This window comes from Hypomesus transpacificus, chromosome 17 (assembly GCF_021917145.1).
Source record: "Hypomesus transpacificus isolate Combined female chromosome 17, fHypTra1, whole genome shotgun sequence".
In the NCBI taxonomy this organism is placed as follows: Eukaryota; Metazoa; Chordata; class Actinopteri; order Osmeriformes; family Osmeridae; genus Hypomesus; species Hypomesus transpacificus.
Window position 1 is genome coordinate 15,305,020 of NC_061076.1, and position 20,131 is coordinate 15,325,150.

Sequence of the window (20,131 nt, forward strand, 5' to 3'; positions counted from 1 at the left end):
ATAAGCAGACTTTACAATGAAAGCAAATGTGTGTTTGTACAAGTGCCAGTGTACAGCTGTCTAAACTAGTTTACCATCTCCATTCAGTGCACTACACGAGGAGACTCATGGAGTATATCTTTGATTATCTGCAAACTCGAGTTCAATTTGCTGACTAAACTATGAAAGTCTGACCGTTCTAACAGGGAAACAAAGTGTATTTTGTAGACTTTAAATTATTACTTCGAGTGTAGGTTATTAGACCATAAAGCAGTAACCGCCCCCCTCTCCCCCTTCATTTTAAGATGGGACCCCCCCCCCCCCCCCTCCAAAAAATTATAATTACATTGACTACGCTACTGCTATACAGTGTGTGTGTGTGTGAGTGAGAGAAAGAGATTTATTAGACAGCTTGGTAGGACTACCTAGGCTGGCCACTCCAGTACTGCCAGTTCTACGGTCCTCTTGCGGGGTACTCCTTTGTACACAGTGGAAAGATCCGGGAGCTGCCTGCTCCAATCCTCTGACAGACGCTCAAAGGGAAACGGCGTGCCGAGCAAGCAAGGGGAGGCAGAAGGAAGATTTCTGATTGTTTAGAAACACTTTAATGTGATTTTTTACTGTCCTTCTACTCAGCCGAAAGATAGCCAAAGCTTCTCGCACTCGAAGAGGATCCATAGGCTGTAAGATTATAAAAAGGTAGGGATTTGGGAAAGTTTTGATTCTTTTTGTAACCGAGGCAAGCCTGCCTACTCCATTTCCTTTATGTCAAATTCGATATATATGGGTATGTTTTTGGCTTACTAGTTGCAATTATGTATAAGCATATTTAACACCCTTTGAAATTTGTAAGTTGCCAACTTGCCACTGTTTTGAGCAATTGCCTGTAGCATTTAGCATCGCCAACATAGCAAACGCCTACGATGACAGGTTGTCACATTTTTCGGAATCTAAAAGGTCTGTAGCCTACTTTGCATAATAATAAATGTTATAATTGTTTCCCATGTAAATCAAACAAGTGTGAGTCAATTTAAACTAGGCTACGTACATTGACTGTAACTCGGTAACTTCCCTACATTTCTCCATTCAATTACCTTACCTTTGTGTACAACCATAAAAAAAAAACTGATTTGACAGCTGTTATAATCAACCGAGTTAATTTCATGCAACAGTCGGGGGGTCGGAGGGCCCTTATACTCAGCAAACAGTGCCAGCTGACGGAAAGACACAGGGAGGGCGTCTCTATTTGCTTTATTGAATTTAGTGCCAGTGCGTACCATATAGTTCGGCACAATTATATTGGCAGATGGCCTATGCACTTTGTAACTTAATACCATGGCTGCAGGTCCATTAACGTAGGCTTCCTGATACTCACCACCACTTTCATTTCTCTCTCAAATTTAAGATGATGATTTAACTTCTTCGGTTGAATTTTGTCTGTCTGTTCACTTCAATGTGAAGGTACAGCTGTAAGACATTCGTGCCGATATTGTTACTTTGATTTCGACATTATTTCATTCAACAGGTTAGAGGTACTGTAGTACCAGTTTGGTTATTAGCCCAGTGAAGTACGAGGCCGTTCTTACTGGCTGTGTGGATGTGGGGGGCCATGTGACTGGTTTTACCTCAGGCTTAAGTCCTGCTAGCCGCCTGGCAGGAGGGGAAAACAACATATGATCAACTACTGGTTTACTCATGGGGGCTTTGCACGCAGAAGGAGTCAGTGGTGCTGTGCTGACTGAAAACGTGGCCATAGTTGAGCGGTTCTGTCACCTATATTGATAAATAACTATCTGGCCCTGTACTTTAAACTACAGCACACTTATTTAAATATTGATATTTACAGTAAAACGACATACTTTCAATAAATGACCACCAGTTAATGGCCTGGTCTCAAGCCAGACAAGTGTCATGTGACAAGATTATCCTTAAATGGTTTTGTGAAATTGAACGGTTTGAATTGTGGCATAGTTGGTGCACTGGTTAGTTTGTCCGTGAATGTATTGAGAAAGCAATGTTATGTAGCTGCTTGGTCTTTTGTTCTTTCTAGGTAGTGAGGAAACACATATTTAAATGAACTTGTTTCAACACCTGTCATTGCTGCAACTTTGCAGCAAACATGCTGATTAAAAAGTTTGACTTTTTGTCATTTGGTTTGGCATGTTGGGTTTTTGCACAATTACAGACCCTATCGATAAAGCCTTATTTTGGATGTATAGAGTTTTCTCTTTCTCCCAGTTTCATTACTTTCCATTTTCAGTCTCTCTCTCTCTCTCTCTCTCTCTCTCTCTCTCTCTCTCTCTCTCTCTCTCTCTCTCTCTCTCTCTCTCTCTCTCTCTCTCTCTCTCTCTCTCTCTCTCTCTCTCTCTCTCTCTCTCTCTCTCTCTCTCTCTCTCTCTCTCTCTCTCTCTCTCTACCTCTACCTCTCTACCTGCATGTCTGGGCCGCTTTGATAGCAGGGTGTGCTGCGGAGTGAGCTGGGCTGGCCTCGCTAATGGGTCTGCTTCAGCCTGCTTTGTTCCGTCTCCACGGAGACGCCTCTCATCAGAGGGAAGCTGTAGTCGGGCTCGAAGGATCAGAGACGGAGAGAAAGGGTGGTGGTAGGAGGGGGATCGAGGTGGACGGGGTCGAGGGGTCAGGAGGAGAGCGGAGGGAGAGGTGTGAGAAGGACGCAGATAAGGATGCTAGGGGAGTGGACAAGGGAGGAGAGAGAGAGAGAGAGTGGCTCTTTAGTTCACCCTCCCATCATTTAGAATAATGGAGACCGCGCCAAGGTCGTGACGAAAGCAGATCCCCCGTCCCACGAGAGACGAGCAGCTCTTCCTCTTCTCTCGACCCACGTCCATGCACGCTGGCAGCCACATGCAAAACCAACCACACCCTGGTGTGAGCTCACAGGATGTCCAAACGTCCTCGTGGTTGGCCTTGCGACAGCAAGAAAACAAGGATGTCAATGCCAAGATGAACCAAAACTCTCTATCCCCCGCTCTCCACTCCTCCCCCCCCCCATTTCTCTCCACCCCTCGTCTCCTCTCTCTCCACCCTCCCCTCCCCCCATTTCTCTCCACCCCTCGTCTCCTCTCTCTCCTACCCTCCCCACCCGTAGATGGCGGCAGTGGGTGAATCCCGATTACAGCAGCAGCCGTCCCCGAAGGACGCGGCCGACCAGAACTTTGACTACATGTTCAAGCTGCTAATCATCGGCAACAGCAGCGTGGGAAAGACCAGCTTCCTGTTCCGCTACGCCGACGACTCGTTCACCTCCGCCTTCGTCAGCACCGTGGGCATCGACTTCAAGGTCAAGACCATCTTCCGCAACGACAAGAGGATCAAGCTGCAGATTTGGGTGAGCTGGAAGCTGAGAAGGTTGGGGCTGTGATAGGGATGCTCACGCGAGTCCAGTTCCTGGGGGTCATAATTTCTGGTAGATGAAGCAACCGTAATGGGGAGTCAGGTGGCTGAGCGGTTAGGGAATCGGGCTAGTCATCTAAAGGTTGCCTGTTCGATTCCCGGCCGTGCCAAATGACTTTGTGTCCTTGGGCAAGGCACTTCACCCTACTTGCCTCGGGTCCCTGTACTTACTGTAAGTCGCTCTGGATAAGAGCGTCTACTGAATGACCTAAATGTAATGTAAATGTAAATATATCTCCAAAGTCCAGTCTATGGTACCTAATGGTAATAGATACACCATCATACTTATGAATCTGTTCATCACCAAAGTGATAGGCTACCACCTGTGACTTGACTTCCTGTTTGCATGTTAAATATGGCCCATCCCCCTTCCTTCCTGCTTCTCCATCATCTCTTCCTCCTATCCCTTTTCAGACAGTTTTACGGTCCTCCTTCAGGTTCACCCGGTTCTTGACATGACACACTGTCCTTGGCAAGTCGGCATTAAATAATAAGGATCAGGTTGTGTTACCTACCACAAATCAAGGCCGTAATCATAATACATATTGGGGGGGGGGACACACCCCCCCCCCCAATATTCAAATCTGGTCAAAATGTCCCCCCCCAATATATTGATATGAAAATATAAATGTGCTACGCTACGACAGGCAACCACGCACGCTGTCCGAAATTATCATAAAAAGTGTAAATCGCCCCCCCCCAATGTTGCTACTAGTTACGTGGGCTCGCGTACGCAAGCTACTGGTCTCTCGACCATTCCATCCAAGCAAAGAGGGGTTTCAAGAAAGATTGTTTAACAGCTCAAGTGTCCACACCAAAGCACACACTCAGCCACCGAGACAAGAGCAGGCCAAATCGGACGTGCTAACCCTCCTTCAAGCTTTCCCCCAGCAGCGAGCGAGTGGTGGCAGTCTACGCTATAAAAAAAGAAATATCATCCTGTACAGATCATGGAGGACTATGGAGCAGGCCAGCTCTACCGCAGCATTTACATTTAGTCATTTAGCAGACGCTCTTATCCAGAGCGACTTACAGCAAGTACAGGGACATTCCCCCCGAGGCAAGTAGGGTGAAGTGCCTTGCCCAAGGACACAACGTCACAACGTCCGCAGGGAATCGATCCGGCAACCTTCTGATTACTAGCCCGACTCCCTCACCGCTCAGCCATCTGACTCCCCCGTTCACCGGTTGACAAACAGCATTCCCCTCAGCGGCCTCTTAAGTGTCAGTGTGTTTTCAGGGCGTGGATGTAGTAGGCTTCTCTCACAAAGGCAGGCTCTCCTTCAGGAGCGCACCAATGTAATGCAGAGTGAAGTTAACGTTCGACAGGGGTCGAGTCAAACTCCCGTGCGTGTGTGTGTGTGAGAGAGTTTCACCTGGTCGAGTCCGGGTGAACGCGCGCGCGTCGGCCCGCGGGTGTGAGCTGGTGGCGAGGACAAAACTCCAGCTGCTAGCAGGCCTCTGTGGTGACGTGCCTGTCACCTGTACAATGACGGACACACACACTCACACACACACAATCTGCTTTGCAGGAAGTCTGGGCCAGGAGGTTTTGTACGTATGTATGTTTGTGTAAATATAGTGTGTGTGTGTGTGCGTGTTGCTGCTGTGTGTAGGCGGAAGGTGATGCATACAGAGTGAACAAGCCTCATGACGTCGGACCCTTGTAGAGGTTTATAGGAGCCCTGGGGAGCAGTCTATTTGGTTACGCTGACACGAGTTCCATTATCCTGACAAATATTTGATCAGCCCTGCGCACATCAGATAAGAACGCATGGATCTGGTCTCTGTCCTTCATCAATGGAAGGGAAAAAGGACCTCGGAGATGAAACAGATGCCCCCCCCCCCGCCCTCTGCCCCATGCCCGCACAAAGTCACGGAGCACGAGCGCAATACACACGCGCACTCTCAGAACCACTTGGCCCATGGTTTTTCCTGTGGCCTGTCTCTATTATACCAACAGCTGTGTGCGTATTGTGCTTTAGAGTACAGAGAGGCAGGTCAGATTGGACTGTACGCCGGCCAACACGCTTAATCCCCCCCCCCTATAGAAAATTCATAAACCCCTGTTACCAGGGCAACCTCCCAGCCCTCACTCCAGCCCCCTCAGTGATGCAAGAGCCTCTTATGCTAATGACGGACCCGGGCCAGGTTACCAGGCGACCGCCTGAGGTGCCCGAGATGGTTGCCGTGCCAACTCAGTCCCCTCTCTCACCTGTTGAATTTTTTGTTTAGGGGGGGCGGGGGGCGGGGTTATCCGTTTTCACAGTACCGGTGTTTGTTAAGCTTCCAAGGAGGGCCACCGTGACGTCGCGCTCGACTTCATTTGAAGACTCTTCCGGAAAACGAGCGCATGAGGGCGTAGGGAGACCTGTCTGTCCTCCCTCTTCGTTCTCGTCCTCCTCCTCTTCCTGTCGGCCTGGGTGGCGTTGTGTTACCCTGGGTCGTTTGACCGGCCAATTAGGATGAAGGGCAGGGGCTCCAGGTGCCCTTTGTGGTTCGACGAGGACCTGCGATGAAGAACGAGCCGGCATCTGAGAGTGGAGCGGCATGCTGTTTTACAGCAGCCTTCGTAGGGCTGAATCCTCAAAGCGACTCGCGATCATTCCAGTTGATCACGTCGATTTCTGTGACCCCCTGATTTAACGTTGTTTTTATTCTCAAGAAGAATCAGTCAATTACACTGTATACTGTTCTTGTCATGACTGTAAAATGCTCTATAGAAGGAAGGAGTGCAGGAAGACATGGCAATGCTGCCCCCTCCTGGTCCAACGACGCCTGTTCCCAATCTGACCTCGGCAGGACGATTAGAGTCCATGATTAGATTAGATGAACCTTTTATTGTCACAATCTCACTTACAACAAGTAGCTAGCATCTAATCCGAAATGCAAATCGTAACAGCTTCAAAGCACAAGTATGAAGTGCAAACAAAATAAATGGTGTGCGTGTGTGTGTGTGTGAACCAGGACACAGCGGGCCAGGAGCGCTATCGGACCATCACCACGGCCTACTACAGAGGAGCCATGGGCTTCCTGCTCATGTACGACATCACCAATCAGGACTCGTTCAACGCCGTGCAGGACTGGTGAGTCTGCGAAGCGAGGAGGGACTCTGTCACGCCGCTGGCGTTGTGGCGTCAGGCTGGGCCAGTTAGAGGCCTGTTCCTTTCGAAAGGAGCCGAGTCGAGAAGGCACCGGAAGACGCCGGAGCCTTGTAGAGTTCCGGTCAAATCGATTCGTGAGCCGTGAGACGAAGGTGACTTTGGCTCTCTCTCCTCTTCCCCCTCCCTCCCCTCCCTCTGTCTCTCTCTGTTTCTCTTTCAGGGCCACCCAGATCAAGACATACTCGTGGGACAACGCCCAGGTGATCATGGTGGGGAACAAGTGCGACCTGGAGGATGACAGGATCGTGCCCACGGAGGACAGCAACAGGCTGGCAGAGGACCTGGGTGAGGGGGGCCCCTCGCAGCACCACACACGAGCCTGGAGACCTCGCTCCCTTTCCAATGCATAGTCAGTTTTGATTGATTTTGCAACATGCCTCCTCCACCCTTCTCTCTCTCCCCCCCTCCGTTTCTCGCTCTTGCTCCCCCATTCCCCTCTCTTTCTCTGTCCCTCCACATCCCTCTCTTTCTCCCTCTCCCCCTCCCATCCCTTTGTGTCTTTCTCTCTCTCTCATTGCTCTCTTCCCGCCCTCCCCCCTCTCTCTCTTCCCCTCCTTTCCTCCTCTCCAGGGTTCCAGTTCTTCGAGGCCAGCGCCAAAGACAACGTCAACGTGAAGCAGGTGTTTGAGCGGCTGGTGGACGTCATCTGCGACAAGATGAACGAGAGCATGGCCGGGGACGCCAACCTCATGGCCAATCACGGGGCCTCCGACCTGCAGGACACGCCCCCGGTCAGCCACGGGGGCTGCGGCTGCTAAGGCAACACCCGTCCGACCCGTGTGCCTTCATCTCCTGTGGATCAACAGACTCCACCCCCCCCTTCCCTGTCCTCTGTTGAAGCCTCCCCCCTCCACCGGGCCTCAAGTCCACCTCTCCACCCTCCACCCCAGCCTGGCCCCCTAACCCCAAACATAGCCCCCCTGTCCTCCCCCCCTGTCCCCATCAACCACCGCCACCACAAACACCACGCAGCAGCTCTGAGATAACCCATCAGCTCGTCCCCACCACCTCCTCACCCCTCCCAGGCCTCTTCCCCTGTTCCCCTGTTCCCCGCACACCCCATCTCCCCATCTCTCTCCTGGGGACTGTGCTAGGCCTGTGTTGGGCTGATATCCCTCCCCCTCCCCTCACACACACACGCGCGCACACACACACACACACTCTCTCCCTCCTCAGTCAACTGCCTTCTCAGCATTGTTCTCTCTCGAAGCACTTGTTGGAGTTTCAAAGTGAAACGGGCGTTTCTTGTGAGAAACCGGCCATCATAAATGGCTTTACTGTTACAGCCATTGAACGCAGTTTGTAGAAAAGGCCAATGTGTTTTGTCGGATTGCCATTGTTGACCCATTGCCCGGTTTCACCTTTTGAGAACGCTCGTAAAACCGCGCCACCGCAGTACGGTAAAAAGGAAGCGTAAGAGATGAGTGCCCGATATAAGACGGCCAACCCGAGACAAGTTGATGTTCTGACACGCTGACCAGTTGTACGGCAGTGACCCTCAGTCTCTAACGAGGCTGAAGATACTTGACGTTTCGGTCAGGAGCAACAACCCGACGTTATTTCACGAGCCGGGCGTTTCCGATAACCAGTCATGTTGCCTCGTTCAGCTCTCCCACCTTCTTTCCAGGCATGGTTATGGTTCCATCTCCTCCTGTGCTTGTGACCCTGTTGTAGAGGCCATCCTAAGTCCATTAACACTATTCTGGTGCTTGTTATGTTTTGCCAGTAGCCTCCCATGTATGGAAAGCCAGCCTGGGCCTTACTCACTGCAGTGAGAGCCTGAGGATCCTGTTTGCTGTAATGGAAGTCAAATATTTGGCAAGAGCCACATTTCACACATTTTTGGGGGTGCGCTAGAGAGTCTTTCGACCACTGTCACTGGTTGGTCACATGATCCACACAGTGGCATGCCCTCACACGTCCCTTGGTAACGGCGCGCCTCCGTTCAGTGTTCTCTCTCTCACACACATACGCACGCACGCAGGCATGCAGAACACGCACGTTACCACAGACACTTGAAGAATGACTGTGAAAACAACACACTGTGTGCATGTGGTCCCTTCTAACACACACACACACTGCCATGCTAGAATCATTGCCTGTGCCAGCTCCTGGCTGTCAGTGAGGGTCAGTGTCGGTCTCTGTCCCCAAAGAGGTTGCCTCACATCGCCATGCCGACGTACGTTGGCTCCCCTCCCCTCTTCTCCCCTCTTGTCGACACTACTGCCGAAGGGGGGGGGGGCAAACCTGACCCCAAACCCTGCTCCCCCTCTCTCTTCTCTTGTCTCGCACGATGGCCCCGTCTTGCCTGTGTCCACTGCTGCCTCACAGAGCGGTGAGATCTCCTTATCTACCCCGGCCGTCCTGGACCTCACCACTGCGGTGGTGGTCCTGGTGTATTACTGACTGCTCCGTGGGCATTGGAGGGAGGGGGGAGGGGTCAACCAATGAGCACAGGCTACACTGTGCATGGGTGTATTGTGGACAGTTAATGCCGAGTTTGGTTATAGTGCATGGTCAATTCGCTCACTGACGACACTCAAAGCAGGACTTTTCTCACACGTTTACAACACGCCGGCTCCAAGGTGTCCCCTCGTCGCAGGGCGTCGTGGCCGTGCGTCCGCCACTGCAGGTGAAGGACGATGTCTGCCGTGTCCCGATTGTCCAGCCGGCTACTGTGTCTGGTGTTCAGCATTGACAGCGTGGTTCTGAACAGGTCCTAACAGACACTCGGCTCGTTCCAGTTTGGCCTGTGAGCCTGTTGGTTGATGAAAGGACCGTGTGTCTGCCTGCTTTTTGTGTCCGTTTGTATCTTTCGTTGGTTCTTTTCACTCCAGATGTTGTAGGTCTTTTGCACCAGAAGAGAGGTAGTCCAACTGTCCATGTATTTCTTTATGTTCCACATAAAACTCTGAGTTTGTCTGATGAAAACATGTATTAGAAGGTGTGTGTATAAAGTGAGTATATATATATATATATATATATATATGTATATATATTCATAAATGTGTTTGTGGAAATAAAAGAATTCTGTTCAAAAGAAAACACCAAAAAAGGAGAAAGCATACTTGTCATTTCTACTGTCCTGTGAACAAGCCAGAGCCGAAGTACAGCACCCATAATCAGATGCATTTCAACGGGTGCTATAGCTTACACACTTCTGTGGTTAGTCTTCTGATTGCATCTATAATTTATAGCTGCATGGGACAGAGGCTTGGCGTTTTTATCTAACGACACAGAAAACCACACACTGCCATAGTCCCTCATCCCCTCTTCCTTCCACCTGCCTAAACCCAGTAGGTGCGTGTGCACGCGCATGTGTGTAGACGTGCTGATAGCATCATTTAGAGCCGCATTGGACAGTGGCTTGTTTTTATCTTCGCAGAAAACCACACTCTGCCCGAGAGAGGTTAGAGACCATTTCAGGCGGAAGCCAGTTGTACTGTTAGAGGGACAAGTTGCATTAAACGTTGTTGTCATTTGGTTTTCTTCAAAGACCGTGTTTATAATTATCCAGTCCCCCCGCCCAACCCCCCAGAACCAGCCCTGACTCTGCCTCTTCCTGCCAGTTTCCTAATCCAGCCACCCACAAACTTCCCGGTGGGGGCGTGCTCGTGTCCCTGCATGCGTGTAGACTTTTGGCAAAACAACAGGCCCATATGGGGATTGTTTCATAAGATCAGTCATTGGCGAGAGTATTTAGTGAGACTCAAGCCTCCCTCCGGAGAGGTGAAGGAGGCTATCGAAGTGCTGAGCTGCCACATTCAAGGGGATGTGGAGTAGATGGGGGTGGGTCCTGTGAGGCTAAACGCCCCCATGCTTATCACTGGACAAGTGACGGGGCCGATAAGACGGGTTGAGCGCAAAAAAACATAATGAGTGCAGGTCACAGATAAGAAACCGTTTAGTAATGTGTTGTGAGTTGACTGGCCCCATGGTTGCTGTTACTTTCAGGTCAATTGGTGCCGTTTTGATTCTGGTTGTGTGGAGTAAATTCGTTTAGCAAATAAAAGGCGTTATAAAAAACTTTAGCACGAGCACTAGAAGGAGAAAAACACACTTGCACGGTTTAATTTGACTTTCTGAACCATATGATATTCGAGACTTTGACGGTGGATGCTGAAAAATCGGTCACCTGGTGTGACCGATTGTGTTTGGCCCTTATCAGAAGGTGAAAAGGTGTGCATAAATGAGATTGCAGTAGTGCCCAAGGCACGGCTATTTGATTATTAGGTGGTATTAAGATATTTAACATAATGACTATGCACATCATTCACTATTTTTACTGATTCGGTAATTCATTGAGTAGCGGTGTGACGGAACATACTGTCCCAGACCTAAACACATGCACGCAGGTTGTAAACATGAATGAGAGTTTGCTCAGTCCCCGCCCTTCAAAACACGCTTGAAGAAAGTTGTGAAATTGACCATGCTCCACCTCTAAGAAACTAGTGAATTTGCAAAGGAAGTAAACAGCCTTCGAGAGACGCGTTCCTTCGCCTTATCTCCAGCGATGCACGCGCGCAACTGTGCAGGGCTATCCACGGTATCTCCGTCTCAAGCTGTTTAGAAGCAGAAGCGAGAAAACAAACGCGTGGAGCAGGTTGTGCAGTAGTTATGCGAAAGAACAGACGACGCAGGTTACTTTCTAAAAGGAGAAAATGTTAAATGAAAAACTTGTTGGGCTGGTGATATGCTCGGTAATATTTTGTGTCCTGAAGGAGTCCTCGGCTCAAGGTGCGCACGATCTGGAAACTAAAGGTAAGAGATAGTTGTACTAATGACTGTTTTTATTTCCAACTGCATGTAGTAGCTTTCCAAGAGTTCAACAACATTAGCCTATAATCAATCTCTATTATACCATTCTCCTGATTATGGTCTATTTAGCATATCTGATCTTTATTTATGTGATCATATTTCAATGGATATATATATAGTTAAACAGTGGACACATAGTCATGAAGAAGCTCCACTTCTTCTACTGCAAATTCCAAACCAGATGAATCTATACGTACAATATCTCCAAAGACACCCCTAAAATGGTGCCTTTGCCTCTCGTCTGTGAACCTTACTTCCTGTGCACCTTTCTCCTCTTTCCACACCAGTGTCCCTGCTACTCCGTGAAGAGCCAGAGAACCCAAAATGCTTTGCTGAGAGCTGGCGAGACCTGACCTGCTTCTGGGAGGAGGACGAGGAGACAGCAGGATCACCTGACCAGTACACTTTCACCTACACATACCTGTAAGTACGGGCGGGGAAGTTTGTTGACGGTTCCCGCCGTCCCTGGGGATGTTTTGAGAGAGCCTGGGGGCCTCATTTCATGGGGTCACATGTCAGATATACTATGCTGGTGGAAGCACAGACTGAGATGACAGCAACCGCCACATGTCAAGAAGACATTCCTCGCAATCACGGTTTGGAAACCCAATAGGAGAAGTATGTTCAACATTTCAAGTATTGCTCTCTCTGCCCCTCCGCTCCAACTCCCGTCCCCCCGTCCCCCCCATCTCTCCCCAGGAAGGAGAACAGCAACGCGTGTAATGTAACCTCCCTGCCACTAGTGGGCGGGAAGCGGTTGTATCTCTGCCGTCTGTCCAAGACCCAGGTCTTCGTCTCCCTGGACGTCCAAGTGCGGCGCGATGGCCAGCTCCTCCACAACCGCAGCCTCTTCATGGACCTCGTCTGTGAGTCGTCCGTCGGTGATTCGGAAATGTTGCGATTGTTGTAGCGTTGTAGTCATGTGACAACGTGTGCACGAGGGATAAGTGGCCCTCCATGAAACCTTCCGACTCGTTTCGATCGGTAGTTTTCCATTTCACAAGGTCAAATTGATCATGACCCCTCTTGTCTTGTCTTTATCAGTCCTGCTGGACCCCCCAGCCAACCTGACCGTAAGCAGCACAGACCAGCAGGGTCAGCTGCGAGTGAGCTGGCAGCCCCCCCTCCTCAAATACATCAAAGGCAACATGATGTACGAGGTCAGCTACGTCCCGGAGGGCAGCCACGTGGGAAAGGTGTGCAACACTGCCTCTGCAACACACCCTGCCCTCAGGAACCAGTCAAAATGTCCTCCAACAAAAAGTCTCTCGATAAGAGTTGTTGGAGAATTGAACTTGCTGTGAATATGCTATTTGTCTGTGTCAATATATTACATGGAGGACACGCACGTTGCTAAATGATATGGCTACAGATGCAACTCTTGCTAGTCTAGAACATCACTGTTAATTGTGTGACTGACCTTGAAGCTTTGAGTCTGATCTGTGCTACATTTACATGTATTCATTTAGCGGACGCTTTTATCCAAAGCGACTTCCAAGAGAGAGCTTTACAAAGTGCATAAGTCACTGATCATAACAACAAGATCGCCCAAAAAACATTGCGAGTAGCCCACACATGAAGCTCACATTGTGAACAACCAAAATAAGTGCCAAAGGGAAGAACCATAAGAGCATGTAGTTAAGCAAGTTGTAATTAAACAACGTGAACAGCTATAAGAGCAAGTGTACCCGTACAAAAGCAAGCAACAGTAAAAACAAAATATTTCACAGTGAGTACAACCATTTAAATCAGTTACCACTAACCACAAGAGCAACAAGTCTCTAAGCAAGAGTCATTGTGATCCTTGAGGAAACGAACATCGGGTCAAGTAAACCATTCCTAAGTACCCTGTACTCCCGGAACAAGTGCGTCTTGACCCTTTGCTGATTTCTCTGGTAGGTCCAGGTGGAGGAGGTGCTAGCCAGCTCAGAGCTGGTCCTGAGGGATCTGCAGCCCGGGACCAGGTACCAGGTCAGCGTGCGGGTCAAACTGGATGGGGTCAGCTACAGCGGCTACTGGAGTGCCTGGGCTGCGCCGGTGTTTACGGAAACCCTCCCATCAGGTGAGCTTCTTCACATAGACTGGAGTACAGACGTCTTGTCGTTGGGGACAGTTAGTCTCGACTGTGTTCTGGCTGTATTCAACTGTGTTCTACTGTGTTCTACTGTGTTCAACTGTGTTCTGCTGTGTTCTACTGTGTTCTACTGTGTTCAGCTGTGTTCTACTGTGTTCAACTGTGTTCTACTGTGTTCAGCTGTGTTCTACTGTGTTCTGCTGTGTTCAACTGTGTTCTGCTGTGTTCTACTGTGTTCTACTGTGTTCTACTGTGTTCTGCTGTGTTCAGCTGTGTTTAACTGTGTTCTGCTGTGTTCTGCTGTGATCTGCTGTGTTCAACTGTGTTCAGCTGTGTTCAACTGTGTTCTGCTGTGTTCAACTGTGTTCTACTGTGTTCAACTCTGTTCTACCGTGTTCATTCCAGTCCTGGATCCTCTCATTTTGTCCCTGAGCATCATCATCTCAGTCATCCTCACCCTGCTGTCTCTAACTGTGCTTCTGTACTATCGCAGGTCGGTCGTCCGCACGTTCATGCTCACTCGACACACACACGCACCCATACTGTATGTAGGTCTCCCTTAACTTCAGCACAGAGTCCAAGATGTGAGATGTGATAGCATGCTATCTCTGTATACCTCCTCAGGTTTCTGTTAAAGAAGGTATGGCCTGTCATTCCCACCCCTGACAGCAAGTTCCAAGGCCTCTTCACAGATTATGGTGGTGACTTTAAGGTGATAAAAAAAAAAGAAATTGTGTTTGTGCAAAATGGGCACACAAAATCTATTTTGTGTGCCCATTTTTTTTTTGACGGCCTGGCATTCAGCATTTCTGATGCTTTCACATTTCTCCTCCTCCATAGGAATGGCTGGGCCACAGCGACAGAGGCATGTGGCTGACGCCAGCTTTCTTCCACTCTGATGACCTTCCTGCCCCAGTGGAGGTCCTCTCAGAGGTCAGCCTGGGTCCCCCCTTACCCACCTCCACCCCGCACCCCAAGGCCTCTGCAGCTCTGGTGGAGGGCAGAGATGAGGAAGGAGGGGAAGAGGAGGACGACAAGAGGCTGGCCTCGGAGATGATGGAGGAAGCCTGGAGGGAGTCCAAGAACGACCAGTGGCTGATCGAGCAGCTACGAGCCTTCCACCAGCACCCAACACCCCGCTCCCAGTCCTCCCTGCTGGAGTCTCAGGACACCTACGTCACCCTCAACACCCGCCACCCCAGTGGTAGCACCGACGAGCCCCTGAACGACATCCTGGAGGAGACCCTGCCCCTGGAGATCCTCTTCGCCTCCGGGAGATCGTCCTCCGAGTCCCGCTCTGACCTGGGCTCCTTGCGGCAGAGCTCCGGGTCGGGGCAGCTCTCCTCCCAGTCCAGCTTCGAGTACTTCAACCACACCTGGCCGCCCAAGGGCCCAGGGTACACCTACATGGGGGTGGCGGACTCCGGCATCTCCATGGACTACAGCCCCATGAGCTCCAGTCGGATAGACTTCCTGGGAAAGAGTCCGGTTTACGCCAACGAGTACAAGAACCAGATCCCAGCAGCACACAGAAGAGCAATAGTCTACTGATGGGGAAACTTAACTTGCGCACTTCAGCACTTCACACTTCATGCCTACTGGCACATACAGCGGACACGCTGGCAGTCCAAGGCCTGTTTGGCAACCAGGCCTCTTCACTGGAGCCAAGCCTGACTAGGGAAGGCGTTGATGGGGCACTATGGCTTGAGGGAGTCATGGTGCAGTTGCTAGCTGGCACACCAGAGGAAGCAGTGTGCGTCTCTCTAGAGGGATGGTACAGGATGACGCTACATATTTAGACTTTCTGTCTTCCCCCCTTAGGCTGTGTGCAGCATCCAGAAGGTTCTATGAGTCTCCTAAGTATTGCATGTTGAAGCGTATGTTTTAACCATAAGCTAAAGGGCTGTGGTGAAGAGAGCGTGAAATATTACCACTAGCTCATTCTCACTTGGATAAAATGGGTTTTAATGTATTCCTGTGAAAGCATGGCAGCTGTTTGTTTTTTTTATTACTGAAACACTGAATTTGAATCACTAAATGAAATGTATTGTAAAAACATTATAGGCCTATCCCATATATACACTAGGTAAAATCATAAGGTTATTTTCTATATTTTAACAACAAAAAGGTCACACTTATTTTTTTATAGTGTATTGTCCTATATAGCCATGTCCTTAACCGCAAATCTCTGCATTAGGTAGATCATGCAGAGAAGTGGTTACATATGTTAGATCTGTGTTACTTCTCAGTAAACAATCAGCTTTAGTTTGCTTTGCCTAGCGGGTCATGAGTTCTGGGCTGATCGATTTACATTTACATTACATTTACATTTAGTCATTTAGCAGACGCTCTTATCCAGAGCGACTTACAGTAAGTACAGGGACATTCCCCCCGAGACAAGTAGGGTGAAGTGCCTTGCCCAAGGACACATCATTTGACACAGCGGGGAATCGATCCGGTAACCTTCTGAGTACTAGCCCGACTCCCTCACCGCTCAGCCATCTGACTCCCTAGGAGTCTGACTCCTAGGGAGTGGGTCTGACTCCTAGGGACCCATCTGACTCCTAGAGTCAGATGGCTGACCTCTAGATTTAGATCGCATATGCATATGTATTTGGGAGCATTTGTGCGAGTGCCAATAATCGTTATGGTGCGACCCAGGGGCGTCGTTAGGTAGCCTGGCTGCCAGCCCAACTTCTCCCCGCCCTAAAGAAAATTTGGTCGGGAAGTTGGGTCTGGAGGGTCTCGTATTGGGGACCAATTACAGAAAACCAGAATCGGGGCGAACCAATGAAATTGCCAGGGCGGGCTTTATACGATGGACAGATGATCAACAGTAACGTAATCACCCACGTCACAAAACAGCGCTTAAGTTGAATTCGTTGTGAACAAACATGGCTACCGCTGGAGATCTGGGATGTTGTGATTCTGCTATCGAGTCTGTTTTAGAAGACATCGACAGCGCATTAATTTTGAAAGAGGAACAGAGAGACGCAATCAAGGCATTTGTCGATGGAAAATATGTTTTTGCCGTCCTTCCTACGGGATTCGGTAAAAGTTTAATTTATCAGCTGGCCCTGATGGTCGCGAAGAAGATGGGATACAATGAAAACCTAGTGGCCATTGTGGTTTCTCCTTTTCTTTTGTGGAGTTGTAATCCTAAACGGAGAACTTGTTCGTATATGCATTGCCCATTATTGTTTCGCTCAAAAAGGTTGACCGTGTGAACAAGTACTCCCCTTACCCTTAAATTAATTTTACAACACCGGCAAAAATCGTTTGTATTCATTCTTCAAGCATACTTCAAGTCTACTTGTAGTTTAGTTCTGTTGACAACAACTATGCGGCGCTTAACATACGTCACATACTCTGTTGCTCTGATTGGTTGTAGATCTATCCAATTGAGCAAAGAGGCATTTGTTTTCCAGGCTCGTTTGAAACACGCCCTGTAGTCAAAGCCCAACGGAGAGTTCTCAGACTCATATTCTGACTAGAATTATGAGTATGACAACGTCAGGCTAGTCGTTAGGCTGAAGCCCCCCTAAAATGTTCATCAGCCCCCCTAAATAATTTGGCAATATTGGCGATTTTCTTTATTTTGCTGATGTCTTTAAACTAAAGTATTGTTTGTCAGTAATAGGAACGGACATCTATGAACTGTCTGAAACAGTGGATATCCGCAGCCCCAAATGGGCCCCCCCCAAAAGAATTGCTGCAAGCGACGCGCGCAAACATGCCCCTCCCCTTGCGGCTAAGCCCCTCCTCCTTTCTTTGAATCCTAGAAACTCCCCTGGTGCGGCCAGTTTGAATGTCTTGACCAAACGCTCGCTAACTGGCCTACTCCACAGTATGTGCCTGCTGGGAGCTGATACAGAGAACGGTCCACCGTTCTACTTTCTAAACTTTAATGCAGATTTTAGATTGATGGCTAATATTTACCAATCACTCCTTATCACTGCGCTCCGTTGTCACTTTGTGTCAGTAGGCAAAATAAAACTTTTACTTTTTTTGTGGTGCTCCTTAATTTTCAGTGGGTGCACCCCGAATTTCTTTTATCAGTGCCACCAACTAAAAAAGTGTTTTTCGAGCCCTGAATGGGTTGTAAAAATGTACATGCCCAAAACCTCCATTACATTAATGTTTGTTTCCCTATGTCTGTTGAGTTGTCTCGTTGAATTTAAACAAGTTTTTTTGCCACAATGTTTGTAAATAAAACTGTAAATAATGTTTAGATTATTTCTGTAAAATTCTGTAGAAGCTGAATTAACCAAAAGGATCAAATGTTGAGGTTGTCTCATACTGTCGACATCTTTACATCAGTTATCAGTTTTACAGCCTGAAATGGTCTTGGCGCATTATTGTATTAAGTTCAAGAATAAGCTAATTTGAATCAGGTCAAAAATGAGTAAGAGGTTTCTTATTTGAGTGACCTAGATGTCGGCTTGCTGAGGTAGAGTTCTGATAAGAGCATATACAATCCCTGGATCAGTCGGACAGCATCAGTAGAGCAAAAAAGTAACTACATTTCAAAAATTGCATATGCACTTATGTTAATGGTACATCATTACCATTTTTTTTTTATACCAAATGTCTCTCGAGAATACAATGTTGTGTTTTGCTTTCGGGCTTATATTTATTATTTCAAGTCCAAGCCGGTAAATTATATCTTAATCACAATGTCACGATATTAGTGTGATGATAATTTCCATTTTAAAGTGTATAAAACGTTGGGATCACAATAGTTTGATCGTGTCTCATTCCTTTTTTCCTTGCTTTATCTGATTGAATTGATTATGTTTTACCAGTAGGCCTTGTGGTCTGTACAGCAGTTTGAAAGGTACAAACAAAAAGGTACATACAACAAAAAGGTACTGTTGCAGAACAGACAGCCAGAACATGCAGGCTTCGACAGCCTTGCCAAGAGTCAGACAGACTGAGGGAATGTAAGGTCACAACAAAATATGGGTGAGATAAAGACAGAGCAGAAGAGGAGATTAGTGTTATCAGGTCCCATTGTGCCCACGAGTCATGTCTGTTCACAAAGAAAGCACGTTCCCCAAAAAATACAAACTTCTCTGGCAGAGCTTTTGAAAAGGCTACAGTTCACAGTAACCAGTCAAAATACAGTAATATCCGAAAGAGTGACACAAATCCCTCAGATTGGAACATACAGGCTCCTCCATGGCTGGACTGCGTTTTAAACCAACGAAAATGCCAACGAACCATTGGGCTGAACAGTCATCCTCCACTCAGGAGCTACACCAAGGTCCTCACATCCACCACGGGTGGCCTCAGTGATGCCCGAACCTGAGAGGTAAACACGCCACAAGTCCTGAGACCCATCCGCAGTAGGCCCAGAGCCTCTATCCTGGTCCAGGGTGCAGCGCACCTGGAAGTAGCGATCCAAGACCTGCAGGACAGGGTCCACACCTGAGGGCTCCCCAGCAGTGTGGCCCTCCCGGTCAGACTGGAAGGACACGATGACCCGGCAAGGGGCCAGGCTGGAGGCTCTCTTCTCCAGGGTCCGTGTAAGGAAGGCAGCCGTGTCATACAGCAGTGCAGAGACATGGGCGGCCGAGGACTGCTGTCCCTGCTGCCCTCCATGGATCCGCCCAGGACAGGCCAGGTAACCCTCCAGTCCATCTACGATGACCAGGGATGGAGGGGCTGTGGACTCGTGCAGACTGGCCACTTCCTGCAGTAACTCCTCCACTGTCCGGGGATACACAAACTTGATTTTCTGTGGTGCAGTAGATATAACAATTTACAGTTAGTTTGACTCAAGTTCCTGCCCTTGCTGTTTCTTCTTCACTCCAACCTTGACCAATTATCACCCTTTCTGTAGTTAGGACTAGGTCTGAGTTCTAGAGGTAGCGCTAAAGCACCCTATAAACAAAATGGCGACGTTCTCGATCCCTAGATTAGACTAGACTATTTTTATGCTTAGTAATAGGCCATGGCTGTTTGTTTAGCAAAATCAAATACCTAACCGATGAAACAATACAACTAGTTATGTAGCTACTCATTTGCAGTACCTTTAAATTGTCCGGACTCAGACTGGACATGCAATGTTGTAAAGACGCTGGAAGGCTCTTTATTTGAGTCTGGGTCAGAAACAAAACTTTCATCCCCATTTCACTGGCAGCTTTCACAGCCGCGAAAAGGAGAAGCGAGCGGCTAATGTTTTTATCACCGATTACCAACGTGCTGCATGTGGATGAGGGCAGAACGTTGAATTGTTTCGATCCGCGCGTAATGAATGATTTAAACACAAGCGTTAAAATATCGGCCATTGTAAAAAATATGAGTAAAGTTACTGGCTCATAAGTCTCCGTTGGCCGTGGGTTTTCAGACACAAGCTTGTTGACATTTTGCACGTGGAACGTGACAACGTAACAACGACAATTTAACCAGATCACAACACCGGCGTAGCAGAAAGGACAGAATAGTTTTTTTTCCTGTACTCTACTTTCCCTCCTTAATGAATGCTCCACCCATTCGGGATATCCGTAAAATTTAAAAGGTTTTAGCATCGGCAAAAGTTTGTGCAGATCAACAAGCGACGCGATCAGCGCAATTTACTTTGACAATGCAAGTTTTTCAACAGATGTGACAATTTCATAAAATATTCATAATATATCCAAGTTTATTTCGTTTCGACATTCTAGCACAGCTTCACTGTTCG

At 48.5% G+C, this 20,131-nt stretch overlaps 3 protein-coding genes across 3 annotated transcripts; 2 read left to right on the plus strand and 1 right to left on the minus strand.

The window, feature by feature from the left end:
- Positions 1-341: 341 nt before the first annotated feature.
- rab3db (RAB3D, member RAS oncogene family, b) lies at positions 342-8,441 on the plus strand. Its single transcript, XM_047038064.1, has 5 exons — positions 342-678; positions 3,086-3,325; positions 6,358-6,476; positions 6,715-6,839; positions 7,125-8,441. The coding sequence occupies exons 2-5, from the start codon at positions 3,086-3,088 to the stop codon at positions 7,310-7,312; spliced, it is 672 nt and encodes a 223-aa protein (XP_046894020.1). The 5' UTR covers positions 342-678; the 3' UTR covers positions 7,313-8,441.
- A 2,560-nt stretch (positions 8,442-11,001) lies between these two features.
- epor (erythropoietin receptor) lies at positions 11,002-15,711 on the plus strand. Its single transcript, XM_047037951.1, has 8 exons — positions 11,002-11,315; positions 11,660-11,795; positions 12,072-12,238; positions 12,417-12,568; positions 13,272-13,434; positions 13,852-13,939; positions 14,071-14,158; positions 14,287-15,711. Exons 1-8 carry the CDS (start codon positions 11,216-11,218, stop codon positions 14,995-14,997), a joined length of 1,605 nt encoding a protein of 534 aa, XP_046893907.1. The 5' UTR covers positions 11,002-11,215; the 3' UTR covers positions 14,998-15,711.
- A 1,785-nt stretch (positions 15,712-17,496) lies between these two features.
- swsap1 (SWIM-type zinc finger 7 associated protein 1) lies at positions 17,497-20,106 on the minus strand. The gene is made up of 2 exons (XM_047038019.1): positions 19,482-20,106; positions 17,497-19,186 (listed from the first exon to the last, which is right to left on the minus strand). The coding sequence occupies exons 1-2, from the start codon at positions 19,977-19,979 to the stop codon at positions 18,644-18,646; spliced, it is 1,041 nt and encodes a 346-aa protein (XP_046893975.1). The 5' UTR covers positions 19,980-20,106; the 3' UTR covers positions 17,497-18,643.
- Positions 20,107-20,131: the final 25 nt, after the last annotated feature.